The sequence below is a fragment of the Leopardus geoffroyi genome, chromosome B3 (assembly GCF_018350155.1).
Source record: "Leopardus geoffroyi isolate Oge1 chromosome B3, O.geoffroyi_Oge1_pat1.0, whole genome shotgun sequence".
Classification (NCBI taxonomy): domain Eukaryota; kingdom Metazoa; phylum Chordata; class Mammalia; order Carnivora; family Felidae; genus Leopardus; species Leopardus geoffroyi.
In genome coordinates, this window is record NC_059337.1 from 72,872,595 (window position 1) to 72,891,982 (window position 19,388).

General features: G+C 39.2%; 2 gene segments (V, D, J or C); both read left to right on the forward strand.

Annotated features, from left to right (window-relative positions):
- Positions 1-1,161: 1,161 nt before the first annotated feature.
- Positions 1,162-3,205, forward strand: LOC123583325. The segment is given in 2 exon segments: positions 1,162-1,909; positions 2,054-3,205. Coding segments are annotated over 2 exon segments (600 nt in total).
- A 13,695-nt stretch (positions 3,206-16,900) lies between these two features.
- Positions 16,901-17,953, forward strand: LOC123583700. The segment is given in 3 exon segments: positions 16,901-17,016; positions 17,210-17,645; positions 17,848-17,953. Coding segments are annotated over 3 exon segments (591 nt in total).
- Positions 17,954-19,388: the final 1,435 nt, after the last annotated feature.

A 19,388-nucleotide genomic window follows, 5' to 3' on the forward strand; every position in this document is an offset into this window, starting at 1 on the left:
AATGTTTCCATGGGAAGAGGGTGTATCAGTCACATTTCTTGTTTAGATGTATCAATACACAATACAGTAGATGTAAGAGTAGCAGTAAATGCAAATATTTTTTTTTCAGCGCTCATTTTTTTGGGGTGTTTTATTACATTCAGTCATTTTACATTGGTAAAATGGCAGGTTAAACGGATATTTTGAATAGAAAAGTAAATATACTAGTAATATCTAAACATAATAATTTAGACAACAGTATGTTAAGCTCCAAATCATTTCAATCAAGTAAGTTGTTGAACTACACAATCTATAGTATTCTTTTAATCAGCCTCCAGCAACCCTTTAGTTTTGGGCAAATATGATCCTTCACATTCTTTTAATTTGAATTTGATCAATTGTATATTTTGCTTGCATTTTTTTTTTTTTTTTGGTTGGTGGTATAATCGTGAGACCTAGGAGCCTAAAACATTTGTATTTAATTTCATTTTGCTTTATATTAAGCCATCCTAATATTAAAAAAATAGTATAAGAGTGGTTCCTTATATGAAAAGCTGTACTTTACTCAACGTTGAGAAATACTGAGAACCTGTTTTTCAGGTCTGGTGTCTGACTCTGGAAGAAGCTGATCACACCAGAGGACTGAGTCATATGCCCTCATAGAGACTATACTTCATAGTAAAGTGTATCTACCGAACATATCCACACATTCATTTATTCGTTCGTTCTTCACATATTTTTTGAGCATCTCCTAATGGTCTGTATAGTTTGAGAAACTGGCTGCTGAGACTAATAAGATTAAGTTCGTGACCTCAGGAGCACCAAGTCTAGTTTGAAAAAAAAAAAAAAAACACGCAAATGATTCTAATCTGGTGCAGTAATGACAGTGTAGATATGTGTGCAAGGTATAGTGGGAAAAGAAGAGGGCACTAAGAGTGCCCTAGCGGATCCAGGGGAGTCCTTTCCCAGGGAGATGGTGTGTAAATTGGTTCTTTTAAAAAAAACTTAAAATCCATTTTAAAAAATGCATTTTTGAGGGAGAGAGAGAGACAGAGGGGGAGACACAGAATCTGAAGCAGGGTCCAGGCTCTGAGCTGTCAGCCTGCCACGGGGCTCAAACTCACAGACCGTGAGATCATGACCTGAATCAAAGTCAGATGCTTAACCTACTGAGCTAGCCACCCCTCCCTGTGAACTGGTTCTTAAAGAATGAATAGAAGTTACTTACGCAAAGGTAGGAGAGAGAAGGGAGGACATTCTCAGCAGAGAATCCCTTGGTTCGAGGGGAACAGCGGAGGAATATGTCAAGCAAACATCTCAAATCATGCTCTTTTATATGCTTTCAGGATACCCTAAACCTAGCTTAATACTCAGCAAGAACAGACATTAGATGCTGGGATTAGGGAGATTTAAGGAGCCATATTGCCCTGTGTCTTAAAGAGGGTAACAGAGGATTACCCACTGTCTCAGCCTCAGGCACCACCTTGAAGTCTACAAAAAGTGTTCGGTGTTTGCTTCCTGGAGGCCTACCCCTCACCCCAGACACCTATTTCCCTTCTATGCCTGCAGCTCAAACTCCATTCCAGGGTAAATACCAGTTCAGCTGTAAAGCAGCCTGCAGGGTCAGAGAGGAACCACAGGGAGGCGCTGCTCCCTTCAGTTAGTCGTTTGACACAAATTCATCACGCATTCGTCGTGTGTTTCTGAGCACGTATGTCTTTCTTTAAAGCCTGTGATATGACCTTGCAGGTCCGTTTGGCTTGCTTCACACGGGAGTCAAGATTTCCTAGGCGATTCCACCAAAGGATCAAGAAACTGGAGGAACAACCCTCTCAGCTTTGGGTATATTCCCAAATGAAACCTTCCACTGCTTCTTCACAGGCCATGCCGTCTGCTTCCTACTTAGGACTTTCAATCTTGCTGATATTGAGTAAGTAACATTTATTCAAAATTCCTAAGATGTTCTAGTCCTTGATTATAGGATGACTTTTAACCCCTGCCAAACTGGAGACTATCCTTACATTATCAATATAACAAAGTTTTTAACTTTTTTTTTTTTTTTTTTTTTTTCCAGGAGGGATCAATGGAGACTCAGTGACCCAGACAGAAGGTTCTGTTACCCTCTTTGAGGGGACACCTTTGACCCTGAATTGCACTTACCAGAGTAGCTACGCAGTTTTTGTTTTCTGGTATGTCCAGCACCAAAACAAAGCTCCTCAATTGCTCCTGAAAAGCTTATCAGAAAACCAGAGGGCAGAGCATCATGGTTTTCACGCCAGTCTTGTTAAGAGTGACAGCTCCTTCCACCTGCAGAAACGCTCTGTGAGAATGTCAGACTCGGCTGTGTACTACTGCGTCCTAGGAGGCACAGTGAGATCGCCTGCAGGGGGAGCCGAGCGCAAACCCAGAGGGGGGCAGGAGGGCCCTGGATGTGAGCAGCCTGGGAGGGGAGAATGATGATTTTTCTCTAGTTAGAGTCTTGTGCTGGGCGCGGCCCCCAGGGAACAGATACCTGATGCCTCCGCCCTCAGGCACCCCGAGTTTTACCTCGAGCTAGGAATGGAAGGAGGCAATGTAGGTGAAAACTTAGATTATCATTATGCCTATACATAGAATCCTATAGTCAATGGCCTTTTGTGTCTGGTTTCTTTCACACAGCATCACCTTTTCAAGGTGTATCCATGTATCAGTACTTTAGTACTTCTGTGGCTGCGCAATAATCCATTGTATGGATACCCTATATTTTCTTTGTCCATTCATCAGTTGATGGGCATTTTGGTTGTTTCCACTTTTTGTGAAAACACTCATGTACAGGAGCTCTGCTCTTTCAAACTTGAATATATTTTAAGTTAGAGATTTCTGGGTATTTTTTCGTTTTGTTTTTTGCTTTATTTGGGACTAACGTTTCTTTGTGGATATGCAATTGAATAAATATGAGAAAATGCTCCTTACAAATAATGACTTATACTAAAGTAAGATACTATTCTAAGCTATATATATATTCATTCAAGAAAATTTGGCACCTACTCATATGTGCCAGTCATTTTAATAAGTATTGGGAATATATTTTAGGTAACAGAGTCTCCTCCTTTAGGATTTTATAAAAATTTTGTGTGCATTAAAATACCACACAAGTCTTAAAATTATGTGTTTTTTTTTTTTTTTAACAAATCATTTTATTCATTTACTGAACTGTGTTTGTTCCTAAATATTTGTGGTGCTTACAGCTTTGCTTTTTGGGTTTTTGTTGGTGATGGTGTTGTTGCTGTTGTTTTTTGGGGCAAGAGTGACTGGGGGAGAGAGACACAAAGAGAGAGAGAGAGAGAGAGAGAGGAATCTTAAGCAGGCTCCACACTTAGTGCAGAGCCTGACATGGGGCTCAATCTCATGACCCTGGGATTATGACCTGAGCCAAAATCAAGAGTCGGTCACTCAGCCAACTGAGCTGCCCAAGCGCCCCTATGGTGCTTATAGTTTTATGGGCACTGGGCTAAGCACTTTAAATTCCCCCCCTCCTAGATACTACCAAATTCTCATTTGACAGATGACGAAATTGAGGTTTAGTGATGTTAAGTGACTTATTCAAGGTTACATAACCAGCTGGGAGCAGAAGTTGGCCAGACCCAAATCTGACGTGTGACCAATATTTTAACTATTTGGTTGAACGTTCTAGAAATCTGTCTTCTTTTTTTACCAGAATTCAACTGTAATCTTAGATTTCATAATTGTTGATGTTTTCATTTGAAGAAGAACCCAATGCAATATTAAAAGCTGCAGTTTACTCATTTGGCAACCACAGAAGTCTATATATATATACACACACACATACATACACACACACATATTGAAGCCAAAAAACCCAGTCACCATCTTTTATGTTCTTGAACCCTGAAGTTGCTCATATGCTCTCTGATTGAATACAGCTCTCATATTTGAAGAGCCACAGCTGAGCCCCAGTGGCTGTTTCAGGAGACATACAGGTACTTGCCATGGAAATGGGGATTATATTTTCCAAATACAAACAAAAATTCTTCATATAGCAAATATGTCTACTCACTGAGAGTGCAGGACACAACATTTTTGGTTTTGCTACAGCATATATCTCATTAAAACAAACTCTTCTCATGTATTTAGTAAATACCAGTATAATGTCAATATGATGTGGAAGTTTTATTTATTCTCATGGATTTTTCTAAGCACCTTAATAATAATTTCAAATCAAAGAACTACTGGGGACAAATTTCTCACTATAAAAAAGGCCTCAGCTCTACTTTAGTGTTAGCCGAGTTTGTTTTAGTGGCTTCAAGAATTTCTAGGGTTTTCAAGGTAAAGCTACCTGATGAAACTGAGAGGAAGGATAAAAAGATCATGCAGCTGTCTTTGCCTCTCCTGCTGATTTATGAATAATGGCATTAAAAATATTGGTGAACCTGATCTTACCGACAACACATGTTCTCGTGGACCTATATCTAGAGAGGCAAAACACAAGTCCCAATATTTAAGGCTTCAAAGAATTTCCTGAGTGTGATGAAAAGGGCAAGTGCTAACAGGTACTGCATTCTGCTGGTATTTTTTTAATGGAATTTCTATTGTTTTTGGTAATGCTTTGACTAGAGTTGTACTTTTTAGGGTTTTCCCTATTTCCACCGTAATTAATGTGTGTGGTTTGGAAGAGCAGGAGGTATTTCAGAAATATGTGTATTGAGTCACAACAGAAATTCCTATACTTAGGGACTGAGTAGAACTTTCTGGACAGTAGCTCCTATGTCTACTCAGGGGTAGGCAGGGCCACTTTATCCCCCTACCTAAACAATTTCAGGTATATTTCCTCGCATTTGCTGACACCCAAAGGAGAAATGCTCTAAGACATGAGCAATAGTCACACCAGCCTTCAAACTGATTTGGTTTCAACCTTGAGTGCTACTGGAATGAACAGCCAGAAAACTTCCACATGTCAAGATAAAAGCTAACAAGGAAATGGCATTTTTTTCCTCTGAGCAAATATGCAGCTAACAGATAAGTTGTGAGGCACTAAATCTCTACAGGTTATGGTGGGTGTTTTTCCCCTCTTATTTTAAGAGTATGTAAATACCTTTTGATATACCTAAAATATGACTGGTGGATGAATTTTCCCTGAGATGAGGTCATTGTTAGCAAAGAGGATGCTCTCATCCTGTATCCAGTTAAAATGCAAGCTTTCTTGAGAGTGGGATGAGCTTTCTAATCTGCTCCAAGAAACTAGGAGAAAGTATCACCCACTCCCAAAGCACGAGACACCCTTTTTCTCCTCTGCTCATCAACAGGAATATGGATGCTACTTTGGTCACTGATCCGTTGTTGCAATTGCACAGGGCATCTGCTCTGCATCTCTGTGGCTGGCAACCTGGCTATACCTCCTGTGATCATATTTTCTGGAAGGAAAATGTGGAGCACAGCAGGTGAGAAAGAGATCTATTTTGCTGCTGGGAGATGTGGCCTAGGCACTGAGTCATTGCTATTTCATAATTTCTCAGCACGATTATTAAAATGTAGAGTGGTCCTGGAGAATATATAGTCACCATTCTTACCTTACGAGGCCTAGCTCTCCTACCAAACACAATAGATGTAATCCCTCCTCTAAGCTTTCCAATCACTCTTTAACCCTTCCTGGCTCTTGCCACTTGATACCTTGTATTGTGGTCCTGAAAATTCATACCTATAACAACACCAGAAAACAGAATGGGTAAAATGAAGAAGACAGACGACACCAAGTGTCTGTAAGAACGTGGGGCAACGTTCTCAGGTGCCACCAGAGGCAATGTAAATTGGTGAATTGAAAACATTTGGCAATAGCTACTAAAGCTGAGCATATGCATAACCTAAGGTCCAGCAATTATACTTGCAGGTATATACCCCCGCCCAAAATGTGACCCCTGCGCATTCACAAGGAATGTACACGAGTAAGAACATGTATAGCATCAGTAATTGTAATACCCTAAAGCTAGAAAGCAACCCAAATATCCATCCTCAATTTCAAGGATAAATTCTGATAACAGACTACACAGCAAGAGAATGAATAAACTTGCCGTATTCTCTGTATAGAAGGAATCCCACAAATATGACTGAGTGAAATATGGCAGACACAAAAGGAGTTCAAAAATAAATAAGACTAATCTATGAAATCCTAAGTTTGAGAGAGAATAGAGATAGTGGTTATCTTTACGAGTAGATAGTGACGGGAGATTGAACAAGGGAGATTTCTGGGATGTTGATAATGCTCTATTTCTCAATGAAGGTGCTAGTAATATGGGTGAGTTCACTTTGAGAGAATTCACCAAGCTCTACACTTAATTTTTATATATTTATGTGTATCATAACTTAATAAGGTTTTAAAAATTATACATTATTTACCCCATTAACTGAATTCTGAGAACACAACTCACATTCAATCTATTTTCATATCCCCATTGTCCCTCACACTGTGCCCTCATTTAACAGAGTCTTCATAAATATTTGCTCAATAAAGGTCTTAGCTATTTCGGATACATAATTGCAATATTCTCTGCTCCCAGTTCCAGGAATACAACATGCTACCAGATGGCCTTGAACGTCCTTCTAGTGCTTGCTTCTCTCTACAACTGCCCCAAGATGAGACCCTCAGCGTCTCACATCTGGTTTTCTGTAACAGCCTTTTAACTAGCCTCCTTACTACCAACGTCTCCTCCCTGGATCCTACTCCATATCCCAGCGAATAATTTCTTTAAAACAAAACAAAACAAAAACAGCATCGATCACATCAATCCACTGTTTAACAACCTTCAGCGACCACCCTTTGTTTATGGTAATAAGGTTAAAGCTCTTTTTGTGGATCTCAATGGCCTCTAGTTTTCTCAGGAACTTTCTGCTTCGGCAGATTAAGTCTGACTCAAGAATGAAGTTGGGCGGGCACCTGGGTGGCTCAGTCGGTTAAGTGTCCGACTTCGGCTCAGGTCATGATCTCACAGTTTGTGAGTTTGAGCCCTGCATCAGGCTCTGTGCTGACAGCTCAGAGCCTGGAGCCTGCTTCACATTCTGTGTCTCCCTCTCTCTCTGCCCCTTCCCTGCTCATGCTGTGTCTCTCTCTGTCTCAAAAATAAATAAACATTAAAAAAAAATTTTTAAGAATGAAGTTGGGGAAGACTCGCTGTCCTCCTTAAATAACCCTGCCTACAGCCCGTTGCTCCCATAATCACCTCGACCTGAATACTTACCGTCATTTCTCCTCCCAATCCTGGAGACCATCTCAGACCATTCCTCCTGAAGAATGTCCTGGTCATTCCAGCCCACAGTGATCTCTCCCTTTCTGTGAAAAGCCCCGCCACTAATTATTGCCTTTGATAAGTTACCTAACATTTTTTAAAGTATTTCAGTTGTACCACCTAATTTTGCAATGCACTTTCATATGCGTTATCCCATTTGCTCCTCATCATCATGTGAGCAAGCCAAGATACAGAGAGTTAATCTCACTTCATAGATGAAAACCCCAAAGGTTCATAGAGGTGAGGTGACTTAAACCAGTGCACTTGGCAAAGGGTACAGCCCAGGCTCATCCAAGCTTTCTACACAGAATTAATTATCTGGCTATGAGGAATGACTATATTACCACCCCCCAAAAGATTATACATTTTTAAAATGTGCTTATACTTTGTATCCCTCAAGTACTGGACAAGGTGTTTAGGGCACTCTGCAAAGCTAAGTTATTTTATTTCTACATTGTCCCCACTCAGCTCAAGGACTGATAAAAGCATATTGCTTTGGCTCTATGAGACTCCTGTAGTAAAAGCTGAAGAAACACATCACTTCACCTCCAAACTATTTACCTTGGGGAGTAGGGAGAAAAGAGCCCTTCCAAGGCCAGGGCGGCCTTAATTTTACCTTCATACCCTAGCCTCAAAATTGAGAAAAAAAGACAAAAAGAAAAAAAGGTTCAAAGGAAGCCAGCAGAGGCAGTGGCAATGAGCTTCAAGAACCTCCATTTAATTAATCACAGTAAAATAAATTTCAATTTGATCACATTCCAGAGATCATTTCTTAAATAACTCAAATGTCAGGCAAAATGGAGAACTTTTTGATTCTGAAACTCAGTGTATAAGATTTAAGATATATCAGTAAAGAACTTAATTTTATTTATTCCAAGGCTAGATAATACTAAATCTTTCTTGAAGCAAGTCAGAGAACTAATGTGATGAAATGAGAAAGGAGAAAGTTCTAGGCGAATGTCTGGACACCCAACCCTGAATGTAAATATTGCCTTCTTCCCTAACATTTTGGATTCCTTCACACCGGGTGTTAGATACCTGAGCAGTGCAGGTTAAACATCTCGATAAACAGGTCTAAGAAAGGGAGAGGGAGATGGAACAGCAAAAATAAATCTAAACACTAGAAATAAGATATTCAAACAGGGTTTATTTGCTCAATGATAAATGCCTCAGCTATCTATTTCCTGTCTGATTCCTAATTCCACCTGCCTGGGCCTGGGCTACAGGGAGTACAGGCAGGAAATGGAATTTGCTCCACTTATCTGATCCTTGCCAACTGAAAGCAATTTGAGATAGAAATCATATCTTGTTTTGGTTTATGTGCTTTTTACAGAGTTTTGCACATCATAGATAACTGTAAATTTCCAGAATGAATGCTTGAGCTTAGGGATTCCTGAACACGCACCGTAGTTTAAGGGCAGCTAGGTAATGTGCTTAGCTGGAGAACCTTGCCAGCCTATCTCTACTCAAGACCCTAATTTTAATAAGAGTTAAAACAAAGTTCATTGCAATAGGTGGGAAAATCTATTCAAGGTGAATTTGTGTCATCAGAAGATGAGTCTTGTGTTCAGCTGATTTGGTCATAGCAATTGTTGTATCGAAGACACTATCCTTCAGAGCCTACATAAGAAAATGTCACAGCTGTCTGTAATAACAAATCCCAACGCTTTAAAATTATAACGTTTTGACTTCTTACTATAACACAATCTTACTTTGCATAAAGTAAACCCAATCTAGACAAATAGAGAAATAACAAGCTATGGAAATAACCCTTTTACATCTGTGCTGTTTTCACCAGCACAAATAATTACAAAGGAAACTAGACAAACAAGCCAACTGACACGGAACCCTTAGCTGAGATTCCTGAATTCTCTAATAAAACAATACAACAGGAGGCCGCTAAATACCAACATGCCTCTGGAATGAAGAGAACCTGGCTAAGAATGTTAAGCATCTAAATCTGGCTTTCTAAAAGAAAATACTTAGCTGGATTAAAACAATGATGTGATAAGAAGTGGAAGGATGGTATTTCAGGAACCAAGTTACATAAATAAGTGTGTCCTCGTAAGGGGTGAGGCTGTTGTCATTCAAGTATGGTCCAGATACCCCTAAGGAGACCATTTCAGGGAGGGGATACAAAGACTTTTGAATTTTATTTGGATTATGTTTCTGTTAGGATCTGATCCTGACTCATTCCCCTCAACCTCCTTACCCAGGGTAAGTTCTCTACTGTGATCTAAAGTTCCTAGTGTTGTGGGATCCTGTGAGCCCTGTCCATCAGCCTGTATCCACTTTGTATGCTTGCATTAAGTACATCGTTTATGGTTGTGTTTCTAGATCTGCCTGTCTTAATCTTCTTAGTCCGTTCTGATAGAGGCAACTTCTCTCTAATCCCCTTCACCAAGTTCAGAAACTGAAATTTTAAATGTCATTAACTTAAGCCTCTCCAGTTATATATACCATAAATTATATATGTACACTTATATTTATATATAAGTGTTATATATAAATATAACCTGTTTAATATATAAAACATATATGTGTATATATATTATGTATATATATATATATGTTGTGTATGCATGTATACATGTGTATGTATGTGTCTTGTGCTTTAAAAATATTCTCCAAAAATGTTACATATATATATATATATATATATATATATATATATATATATGGAATATACAAGTAGAAATATCATTTAAGCAATAATGAATTATACAATTGTAAGATGCTATTATTCCCATTTGTTAGTGAATCTATTTAAGAAATGCTATACAGAGGCAGTTTGCTAGGTTCTGGGGCTATTACAAAGTACACGAGCCTTTTCTTTGGTGAGCTAAGAGTCCTGTGCTTTAAAGATACTCTCCAAAAAATGGGGCACCTGGCTGGTTCTGTTTGTGGAACATGTGACTCTTGATCTCAGGGTCATGAGTTCAAGCCCCCACACTGGGTGTGGAACTCGCTTAAAAAAATATATCTTCCAAATCGGCACAAATCCAAATAAAAAAAAAGAACATTATTTTACTATCACATCTCTCTCACATTGTTATAAAAAATATGAATTGTATTATGGAATAATAACAATATTTCCTAGTTATTAAACTTTCTAAGCACTAACACATACCAGGCACGTGCCCTTATATTTTTCTGTTATAGTACTGCTTTACGGCAAGTACTACTATTATTCCCATGAAAACTGAGATTTGGAGAGGCCATTGATGGTTAATATTAGATTAGAAATTTGATCCCTCTGATTTAAAAAAAAGTAAAACTTGTTATTAATGTAAAATACATATGTGAATCTCTGCTTCCAGTTAGCTTAAAACAAATAACTGTCAGAAAGCTGAGGATGCAAAGAAACCTAAATGAACTAAATTCCAGAAAGTGGCAACTTTAATCACTGTTGAAATAGCGGAAGAAGAAGGAATCTTTTATAGAGAGGGACAAGGGGAAATTAGTCAAATGTTTAAGGAACCTCTAAGGGCCATGTGGTGGCTGCTAAGGCATATTAGAATTCTGAAGAGCCTCAGCTACTGCTAAGTGTACACCCATCCACCAGTCCTTCTCCATGGGTCTTCACAGGGTGCATAGGTAGCATGCTGAAGCCGTGGGAAAAAGCTGAGAGTGGAGAGAAAATCCTCTGAGACGTTTTGGGTGTTTATATAGTATAGATCAAGAGCTCTCTGAAGACTGGAACAGGCAGCAGGGGAGAAAGAATTTGCTCAGGGAGCAAAAAGCCGAGTCCAGGGCTGGGAATCAGTAAGAAGTCCCTAGGGGCCCCTGGGTGGCTCAGTCAGTTAAGCATCTGACTTCAGGCCATGACTGAGCACAGCATCGAGCTCTGCACTGTCAGTGCAGCGCCTGCCTAGGATTCTCTCTCTCTCTCCCCCTCTCTCTCTGCCCCTCCCCATCTCAAAATAAGTAAACAAACAAACAAACAAAAAGAACTCCCTGGTGACTCAAAAGCAGGCCCCCAGACTATAAAGCAAGAGAGAGACTTCCAATAGGTGAGAAAGAAGGCAGATCTCGTAGGAAAGCATGAAGAGATATCTGGAATTTTTCCAGTGTGCTGATACCAAACTCTTTGATGGAAAGTCCTGACCTTACCCTGAATGAAACTAACGCTGCAACAAATACCAAACCTGAAGCTACAAAAGTTTTCAAACATAAGTTGGATTCTATTTTCTTTAAGGCTCTGAACCATAAATCAGATTGATTCAGACTCTACCCCTACCACACATACACCTTAACAGCAGGAAGAAGAAGGGCATGAATTTGGGGGGAGAAATTTTATTTATTTCAGTTTCTATTTCTAGTTTATATAAATCATCTGGAATATAATAAAATATTATGAGATACCCAAAGAAACAGCAAATAAACATATAAACAAACAATAATGTGACCCATGGTCAAAAAGATAACAGTTAATAGAAGCAGACACAAAAAGACGACCCAGGTGTTGGAATTGTCAGACATGTACTACAAAATACTATGGTAAAAATGCCAAAGGACTTAACAGAAAATGTAAACAATATGCATGCCAAGATGTAGAAGTTTAGGAGAGATTAGGGAACTTATATATATAATGTATTATATAATTAAGTTATATATATATATATACACTTATATATAACTTTTATATATATAAATTATATATATAATTTTATAAAGATTATATATAAAATTATATTAAAAATTTTATAAAAATTTTATATATACAAGTTATATATATAACTTATATATATATAATATATATGTTTTATATATATATATATATATATATATATATATATATATATATATGTAAAGGAAGTGATAAAAATAAGCTAAGGAGAAACCTGGTGATAATAGAGGAAAAGATCAGTGAAGCTGAAGGCAGGTCAATAGAATTATCTCAACTTCAATAAAAGAGGTAAAATGGTAAGAATAAACAAACAGAACAAGTTTTTGAGATCTGAGGGACAATAACAAATGGTCTAACATATTAATGATTGAAAATTCCCATAAGGAAGGGGAAAAATGGATATATATATATATATATATATATATATATATATATATATGGTGTATATACACACACACACACACGCACATATATCTATATACACACACAAAAAGTGATAATGGCTGAGAACTTTCACATTTGAAGAAAATTCTTAATGGACAGATTAGACAAGTTCAGAGAATCCCAAGGATGATAAACACAAAGGAGGCCCCATCTAGGCACGTCACAGTCAAAATTCTGAAAAAAAATAAATAAATAAATAAATAAAGATCAGCTTTTAAAAAGTGGTCCAAGGAAAGGGCTCCTGGGTGGCTTAGTCAGTTAAGTATCCAATTCTAGATTTTGGTTCGGGTCACAATCTCAGAGTTTGTAAGTTCAAGCCCTACATCAGTCTCCACACTGGCAGTGTGGAGCCTGCTTGGGATTCTTCCTCTCTCCCTCTCTCTGCCCCTCCCCAGATTGCTCTCTCTCTCTCTCTCTCTCTAAGTAAATACATAAACTTAATTTAAAAAATTTTAAAAAGCAAAGGAAAAAGATAGCCACACTACATGCACGCAGGAATAAAAATACAAATGATAACTGACTTACTACCAAAAACAGTAAGAAGAAGACAATAAAACACTTTCAAAATACTGAAAGAACAAAAATATGACCACCTAGAATTCCATCACTTGCCAAAATACCCTTAAATAAAAGCAATATAAATATATTTTCTTTAAAAATTTTTTTGTAATGTTTATTTACTTTTTTTGAGAGAGGAAGAGAGGCAAAGCACGAGTGGGTAAGGGGCAGAGAGAGAGGGAGACACAGAATCCGAAGAAGGTTCCAGGCTCTGAGCTGTTGGCACAGAGCCCGACGCGGGGCTTGAATTCACAAACTGTAAGATCGTGACCTGAGCTTAAGTCGGACACTTAACTGACTGACCCGCCCAGGTGCCCCTAAATATATTTTCAAAGAGACAAAATCAAAGATTATTTGTCTCCACCTGACTTGCAGTACAAGAGATGCTGAAAGTCTTCATGCTATCGGGAAATAATATCACATGGAAACTCAGATTCACAAAAAGACACAAAGAATACCAGAAAGGGTAGATGCCTGAGTGGACATTTTTAAGTTTTGTTAGTAATTTTAATAACTTCACTTACTTTAAAAAGCCACTGTTTCTTTAAGGCAACATAAAAACAATGTGTTGTGGTATTACAGCATATCCAGATGCAATAAAAAACATTTTCTTCATAAAGGGAAATAATATTATTTGAAATCAGGCTAGGATAAATTAAGATGCTTATTTAATTTCAGATGCTACTACTAAAAATAGCCCAAAACAGTAGAGAATATCTTTGAGACCTCAGAGTAGGAAGAGACTTCTTGACATGGTACAAAATATACTAACCATAAAAGAAAATTAATAAATAGGACATGAGCAACATTTAAGATTTCTACTCATCAAAAAACAATTTTAAGAAAACCAATAAGCAATCTTGGGGCACCTGGGGGGCTCACTTGGTTAACTGTCCAACTTTGGCTCAGGTCATGAACTCACATTTCCTGAGTTCGAGCCCGGAGCCTGCTTCAGATTCTGTGTCTCCCTCTTTCTCTGCCCCTCCCTTGCTCACACTCTGTCTCTCTCAAAAATAAATAAACATTAAAAAAAGAAAGAAAGAAAATCAATAAACAATCTAAAGTCTAGGCAGAAGTATGCTAGAAAGGAATATTTGGAAAAGGATTGTTTCCAGAAAATATAAAGAACTCTCATAAGCCAACAATAGAAAGATAAAACAATAATAAAATACTTAAATAGGATGACTAATAAGTATATAAAATACACTCAACACTATTAATCATTAGGGAGATGCTAATTAAATTCACATTCAGATGTCGTTCACCTCCACTAGAAGGCCTACAAACAAATCAGGTAACAACCTCAAATATCGGCAAATACATGGAGCAACTGGACCTTCTGTGCCCTGCTGGTAAAAGGGAAACTGGTGCCATCACTTTGGGAAACTGCCGTGGCCTAAGTCCATGAATAGGTATTTACCGAAGAGAAATGAAAATACAGACCCACAAATGACACACAAACATGTTTGCAGCAGGTGTACTCATATGTACCACAAACTGGAAACGACCCAAAACGTCCACAAACAGGAGAGTATGTAAATAATTAGTGGTATATAAGGAATATTACTCTGCAATCAAAAGGAACGAAGCACCAACCAATATGTACAATAATAGGATGGATCTCTAAAATCTCTGGCAACTGACAGAAGCCAGACCCTTCCTGCCAAATGCAGTATGATTCCATTAGTATGAAATTCAAGAACAGAAAAAACTAAGCTTAGTTAAAAGTAGAAAGCGGTTCCTTCTGGGGACAAAGATTTGACTGGAGAGGGTCACAAGGGGACTCCTGGGGTTAGGTAAATGTTCTTGATTTTGTTTGGGTGGTGATTACACAAGTACATAAAATACTTAAACTCATTGAAATGAGCATATAGGGACCATGCATTGTATTGCAGATAAATTATACTTCAATAAAAAGGAACCAAAATAAATGAAATAACTTACAGGTAGAGAATGTGGACCTGAATAATTACAGAGCTAGATGAACTGCCACATATTGGAGCCAGCACCCACGTTGAAAAACAGGACATTACCCCTGTGCCAGGCCACTCTTGTACCTGCTTCCTGTGTCTACCACCCCCAGTAATCACTATGCTGACATCAGCTCACAGAATAGTTTTCTCTGCTTTTGTACTGTATGTAAACGGAATCATTTAGCATGTACTTTCGTAGCTGGTTTCTTTTAGACAATCTTACCTTTGCGAGATTTATTTGTATAATTATGTGTAGCTGTGTGGACCTTGATTCTGAGAGCTGCATGGTATTCCATTTTGTTTAATCATTTCTTTTGTGTATATTTAGCCTCTCAGCATATTAATGTCCCGCTAGTCTTTGTTGCTTCCTGGTCTCGAGTGGTTGTCAGAAGGGTTGGAATTGGGCTGAGATCACAGCAGACTACAGCTGTTCCGTAGCAATTAAAAAGTACAAATATATTTCTGCAACACCTACAGAAAGCTGGACGAATTAATTTTCTCTGTATATTTTATTTTATTGTGGTTCACTTTTTTATCATTTTTTCTACAATGAAATGCAAGGTATCATTTTTTCTACAATGAAATGCAAGATCTTACATGTTCTGTTCAGTGTCTTGAAATTATCCTTCACCTCAGAAGTCCCCTCGTGCCTCTTTCCAGTCAAATCCCTCCTCTTAGAGACAACATTTTTCTGATAGTTGAACCATCCTGGACTTCTAAAAAATTCTGTTTTCTCATTATATAACATGGACGTTAGATGGCACTAAATTGATATATTCACTTAGGGATGAGAAAATAAATAGGCAATTAAAAGCTGCAGTCAACTGAATCACAGTCATAAATCAGCACATTGATGCCAAGCAAATCAGGCACCAACTTCCGTGTTGCTAAATCATGAAGCTATTGAGGGACTGAGTCCAGTGAGAGCCTCTGAGCCACAGCTGCTGCAACACAGAGAAGTGATATTTGCAATTTTTGAAAGGCTACACTTTTGATATAAGAAAATAAGAATGCATGACCTGGTGAATTTGACCTTATTATGACTGGAGGGGACAATATTCAAAAGCAAGATTTTTCTTTTTTTTTTTCCTTTTAAAAAAATGTTTATTTTTGAGAGAGAGAGAGAGAGAGAGAGAGGAAGGGAGAGAGAGAGGGGGAGAGAGGGAGAGGGAGAGGGAGAGAGGGAGGGAGGGAGGGAGGGAGGGAGGGAGAGAGAGAGAGAGAGAGAGAGAGAGATAACAAGTGGGAGAGGGGCAGAAAGAGGGAGACAGAATCTGAAGCAGGCTCCAGGCTCTGAGCTGTCACCACCAACCCTGAGATCATGACCTGAGCCGAAGTCAAGACCGTGACCTTAGCTGAAATCAGATGCTTAACCGATTGAGCCACCCAGGCACCTCCAAAGCAAGAGTCTTCTAACAGACTTACTATTGATTGCTATTAGGCATGTGCAGTTAGCCAAATTTTGTCAATCAGGAAACTTGCTGTGGTAGCATTAAACAGACAAAGAGCTTTATCCAATGGAAAATTCCTCAGAAACCAATGCCTTGCAGTGTGAGAAGAAAAGTTATGATGACTGAGAATGAATAGTTTTATCTTCTTGTCCAGAAGAAAAATCTGTGAGTATATTTCACTGTAGATTTTGGCTGGGGACAAAAAGAAGCATACACTGAGCAAAAAGATGGATGACTATTTGCTCTCAGAAGTCACCATAATCATAATAAATTGTATTTCTTTTCAGATTTACCAGTCCATCGTAGATGCATTGGCTGAATATGGCAAATGGTTCTACCATCAGTGTCCTACAATTCAGCTTAACTCCTATACATATCATTGTTGTGAATTAAATTAGAAAAAGACTTAATAGGCAAGTTAGACTTTCCCACCATGTCAACAAAGCCACAGCTCAACACAAGCAAACTGATAGCAAACTACATTTCCTGTTCTGGCACGGTAGCATCTTACAGCTTAGTCACTGTGTGTGTGTGTATGTGTGTGTGTGTGTATGTGTGTGTGTGTGTGTGTGTGTGTCTGAGGCACAGGGCAGGCATTTAGACCTGAATTTGAGATGGAACACGGCACATTTCACTCACAGGAAGAGCCTCCAACATGCTGCTCCCCAGCCTGCTGAGAATAGTCACAGCCTCCATCTGCCTTGGTAGGGCTAGTAAGGACAGCCACTGTGCCGAGTCCCAAGTTCAGGGGTAGACACAGGTTATCACTGTCTGCTGGGGTTTAGGAGAGTAGAATAATGGGCAGGGGAATCAGAACTCTCAGTCCTACCTGTGTTCCCTAAGACCCTAGGGCCACTACCAGGAGAATCAGCCTAATTCTCTCTTCTCTTTTTGCAGGAGCCAGCATGGCACAGAAGGTAACTCAAGCCCAACCTGCAATTTCTATGCCAGAGAAGGAGGCTGTGACCTTGGATTGTGTATACGAAGCCAGTGGTTATACTTATTATCTATTCTGGTACAAACAACCACCAAGTGGGGAAATGATTCTCCTTATTTATCAGGAGTCCTACAGCGAGCAGAATGCAACAGAGGGGCGGTATTCTCTGAACTTCCAGAAACCAGACAGATCCATCAGCCTCACCATCACAGCATTACAACCCAGGGACTCAGCAGTGTATTTCTGTGCTCTGAGAGACACCACAGTGATGCAGCACCTGTGGGAGCCCCACAAAAACCTCAGATCTCAGGCATCCCCCAGCTATGGACACCAGGGAGAGCGGCGGTGTGGAAGGAAGAAGCGGGGGGCTGTGCCTGAGGCAGTGGGGGTTTTCAGGTGGATGCTTCACTCTAAGGAAAATGCTATTTCTCTGGCTCAGAGAACATATCAAACAGTGTCATTCATCAAAAGCATCTTTATCTTCAATTCTTTACCTCGCAGTAGACATTTCACAAAAGATTTTTTTTAAGTGGTTTGTGATGATTACATTAAAGCGGAAGACCCAAAATCTAAACGGCTTCCCTGTGTTGACCTGTAGTGCCAAAGTTGCTTCAGCCTGTAGCGTCAAAGCCCAGATCTGTCCTGGTGTAAAAGAGACTCTTAGGAAGCTTCCTTTGAAGGATTTAGTATCTTCCAGAGACTGAAGCTACGTCTGCTGCTCTGTCATGTATGGCCCTCCCGTATGTCCCCTTCTGGTCACTACCTGCTCTTCCGGGAAAACCACAATCCCATAGATAGATTCGTTTTGCCTGTTTGCCTGTTCATTTGCAGTGTTGCATAAATATTCTTTTTTTTTTTTTTTAGGTGTATTTATTTATTTTGAGAGAGAGAGAGAGAGAGAGAGAGAGAACGAACAGGGGAGAGGCAGAAAGAGAGGGAGAGAGAGGATCCCAAGCAGGCTCAGCACTGTCAGCACAGAGCCCACTGCAGAGCTCGAACCCATGAACCATGGGATCGTGACCTGAGCTGAAATAAACAGTCAGTCACTCAACCTGCTGAGCCACCCAGGTGCCCTGCATGAATATTCTTATACATGTTCTTTGGTGAATGTAATTATACACTGCTATTGCACTTATCCATTGGAATTTCTGGATTAAAGAGTATAGATCGATCTGGCTTGAATTCCTCCACTAGTTAAGCCCTCAAAAAGACTACTAATGACCTCTGTGTTGTAGATCAACAGAAATTTTCAGGTATCCCCATAGCTGACCTCTCAGAAACTTTCGACACATGAGTTGTGACCACTTACTCTTAAAGCTCTCTTTTCCTTTCCCCTGATGAGCCACCATGACTCCTGTGCACACTCTCATCTCCCTTCCAGTCACTAGCTGTTGGAAGTCCTCGAGGTTTAGCTAGCCCTGGGCCAAGCCCTCTCTGCAGCCTCACACTTAAGAGAAAGTTCTCAGACACTTAGACTGAGTGGACACGCAGGACTGCCTCTGGCAGCAAAACAGCAGTAGCAGCAAACGGCACATAGTCTTTGTTTCATGTTCGCCAGGCATAAACATCAAAGAATGTTAAAGCGTGGAAGGAATACACAAGGAGCCTCCAGACATAGACAAAACACACATCTGGTGTTTATGGGAAAGCCTGTAGGGAAGATGTACAGTTTCAAGGGCTGCTAAACAGTTACAGTGGGTCTGTTCCCTAACAGGCTCCTGGGAGATCATGGGGTTCTGTTCTCATAGTGCTATCACATTCAACAGTCTTGAGAACAGAACTTCACTGACATTTCAACAATGACTCCATTCACTTTCCTAGGGCTTACAATACCTTCTCTAGAAATAACTCCACACCTCTCCTTATGTTTTTCCTCCTCTGTATATGACATTTTATTCATGCCTATATGACTCACATAGTTATATCTCTGTGCCAGGCCTCACGATCTACTTTCTCTGACTTTTTTTTTTCTTTCAAGAATTTATTTAAATTCAAGTTAGTTGACATATACTTTTCTTCTACTCAATTAAAAAAGTATGTCACCTGGTGGTCATGTCCATACACAGGTAAAAATAACACAATAGTCAGCATTCTGTACATAAACATAGCAAAGTGAGAGAAATTGTCATGCAACCTAGC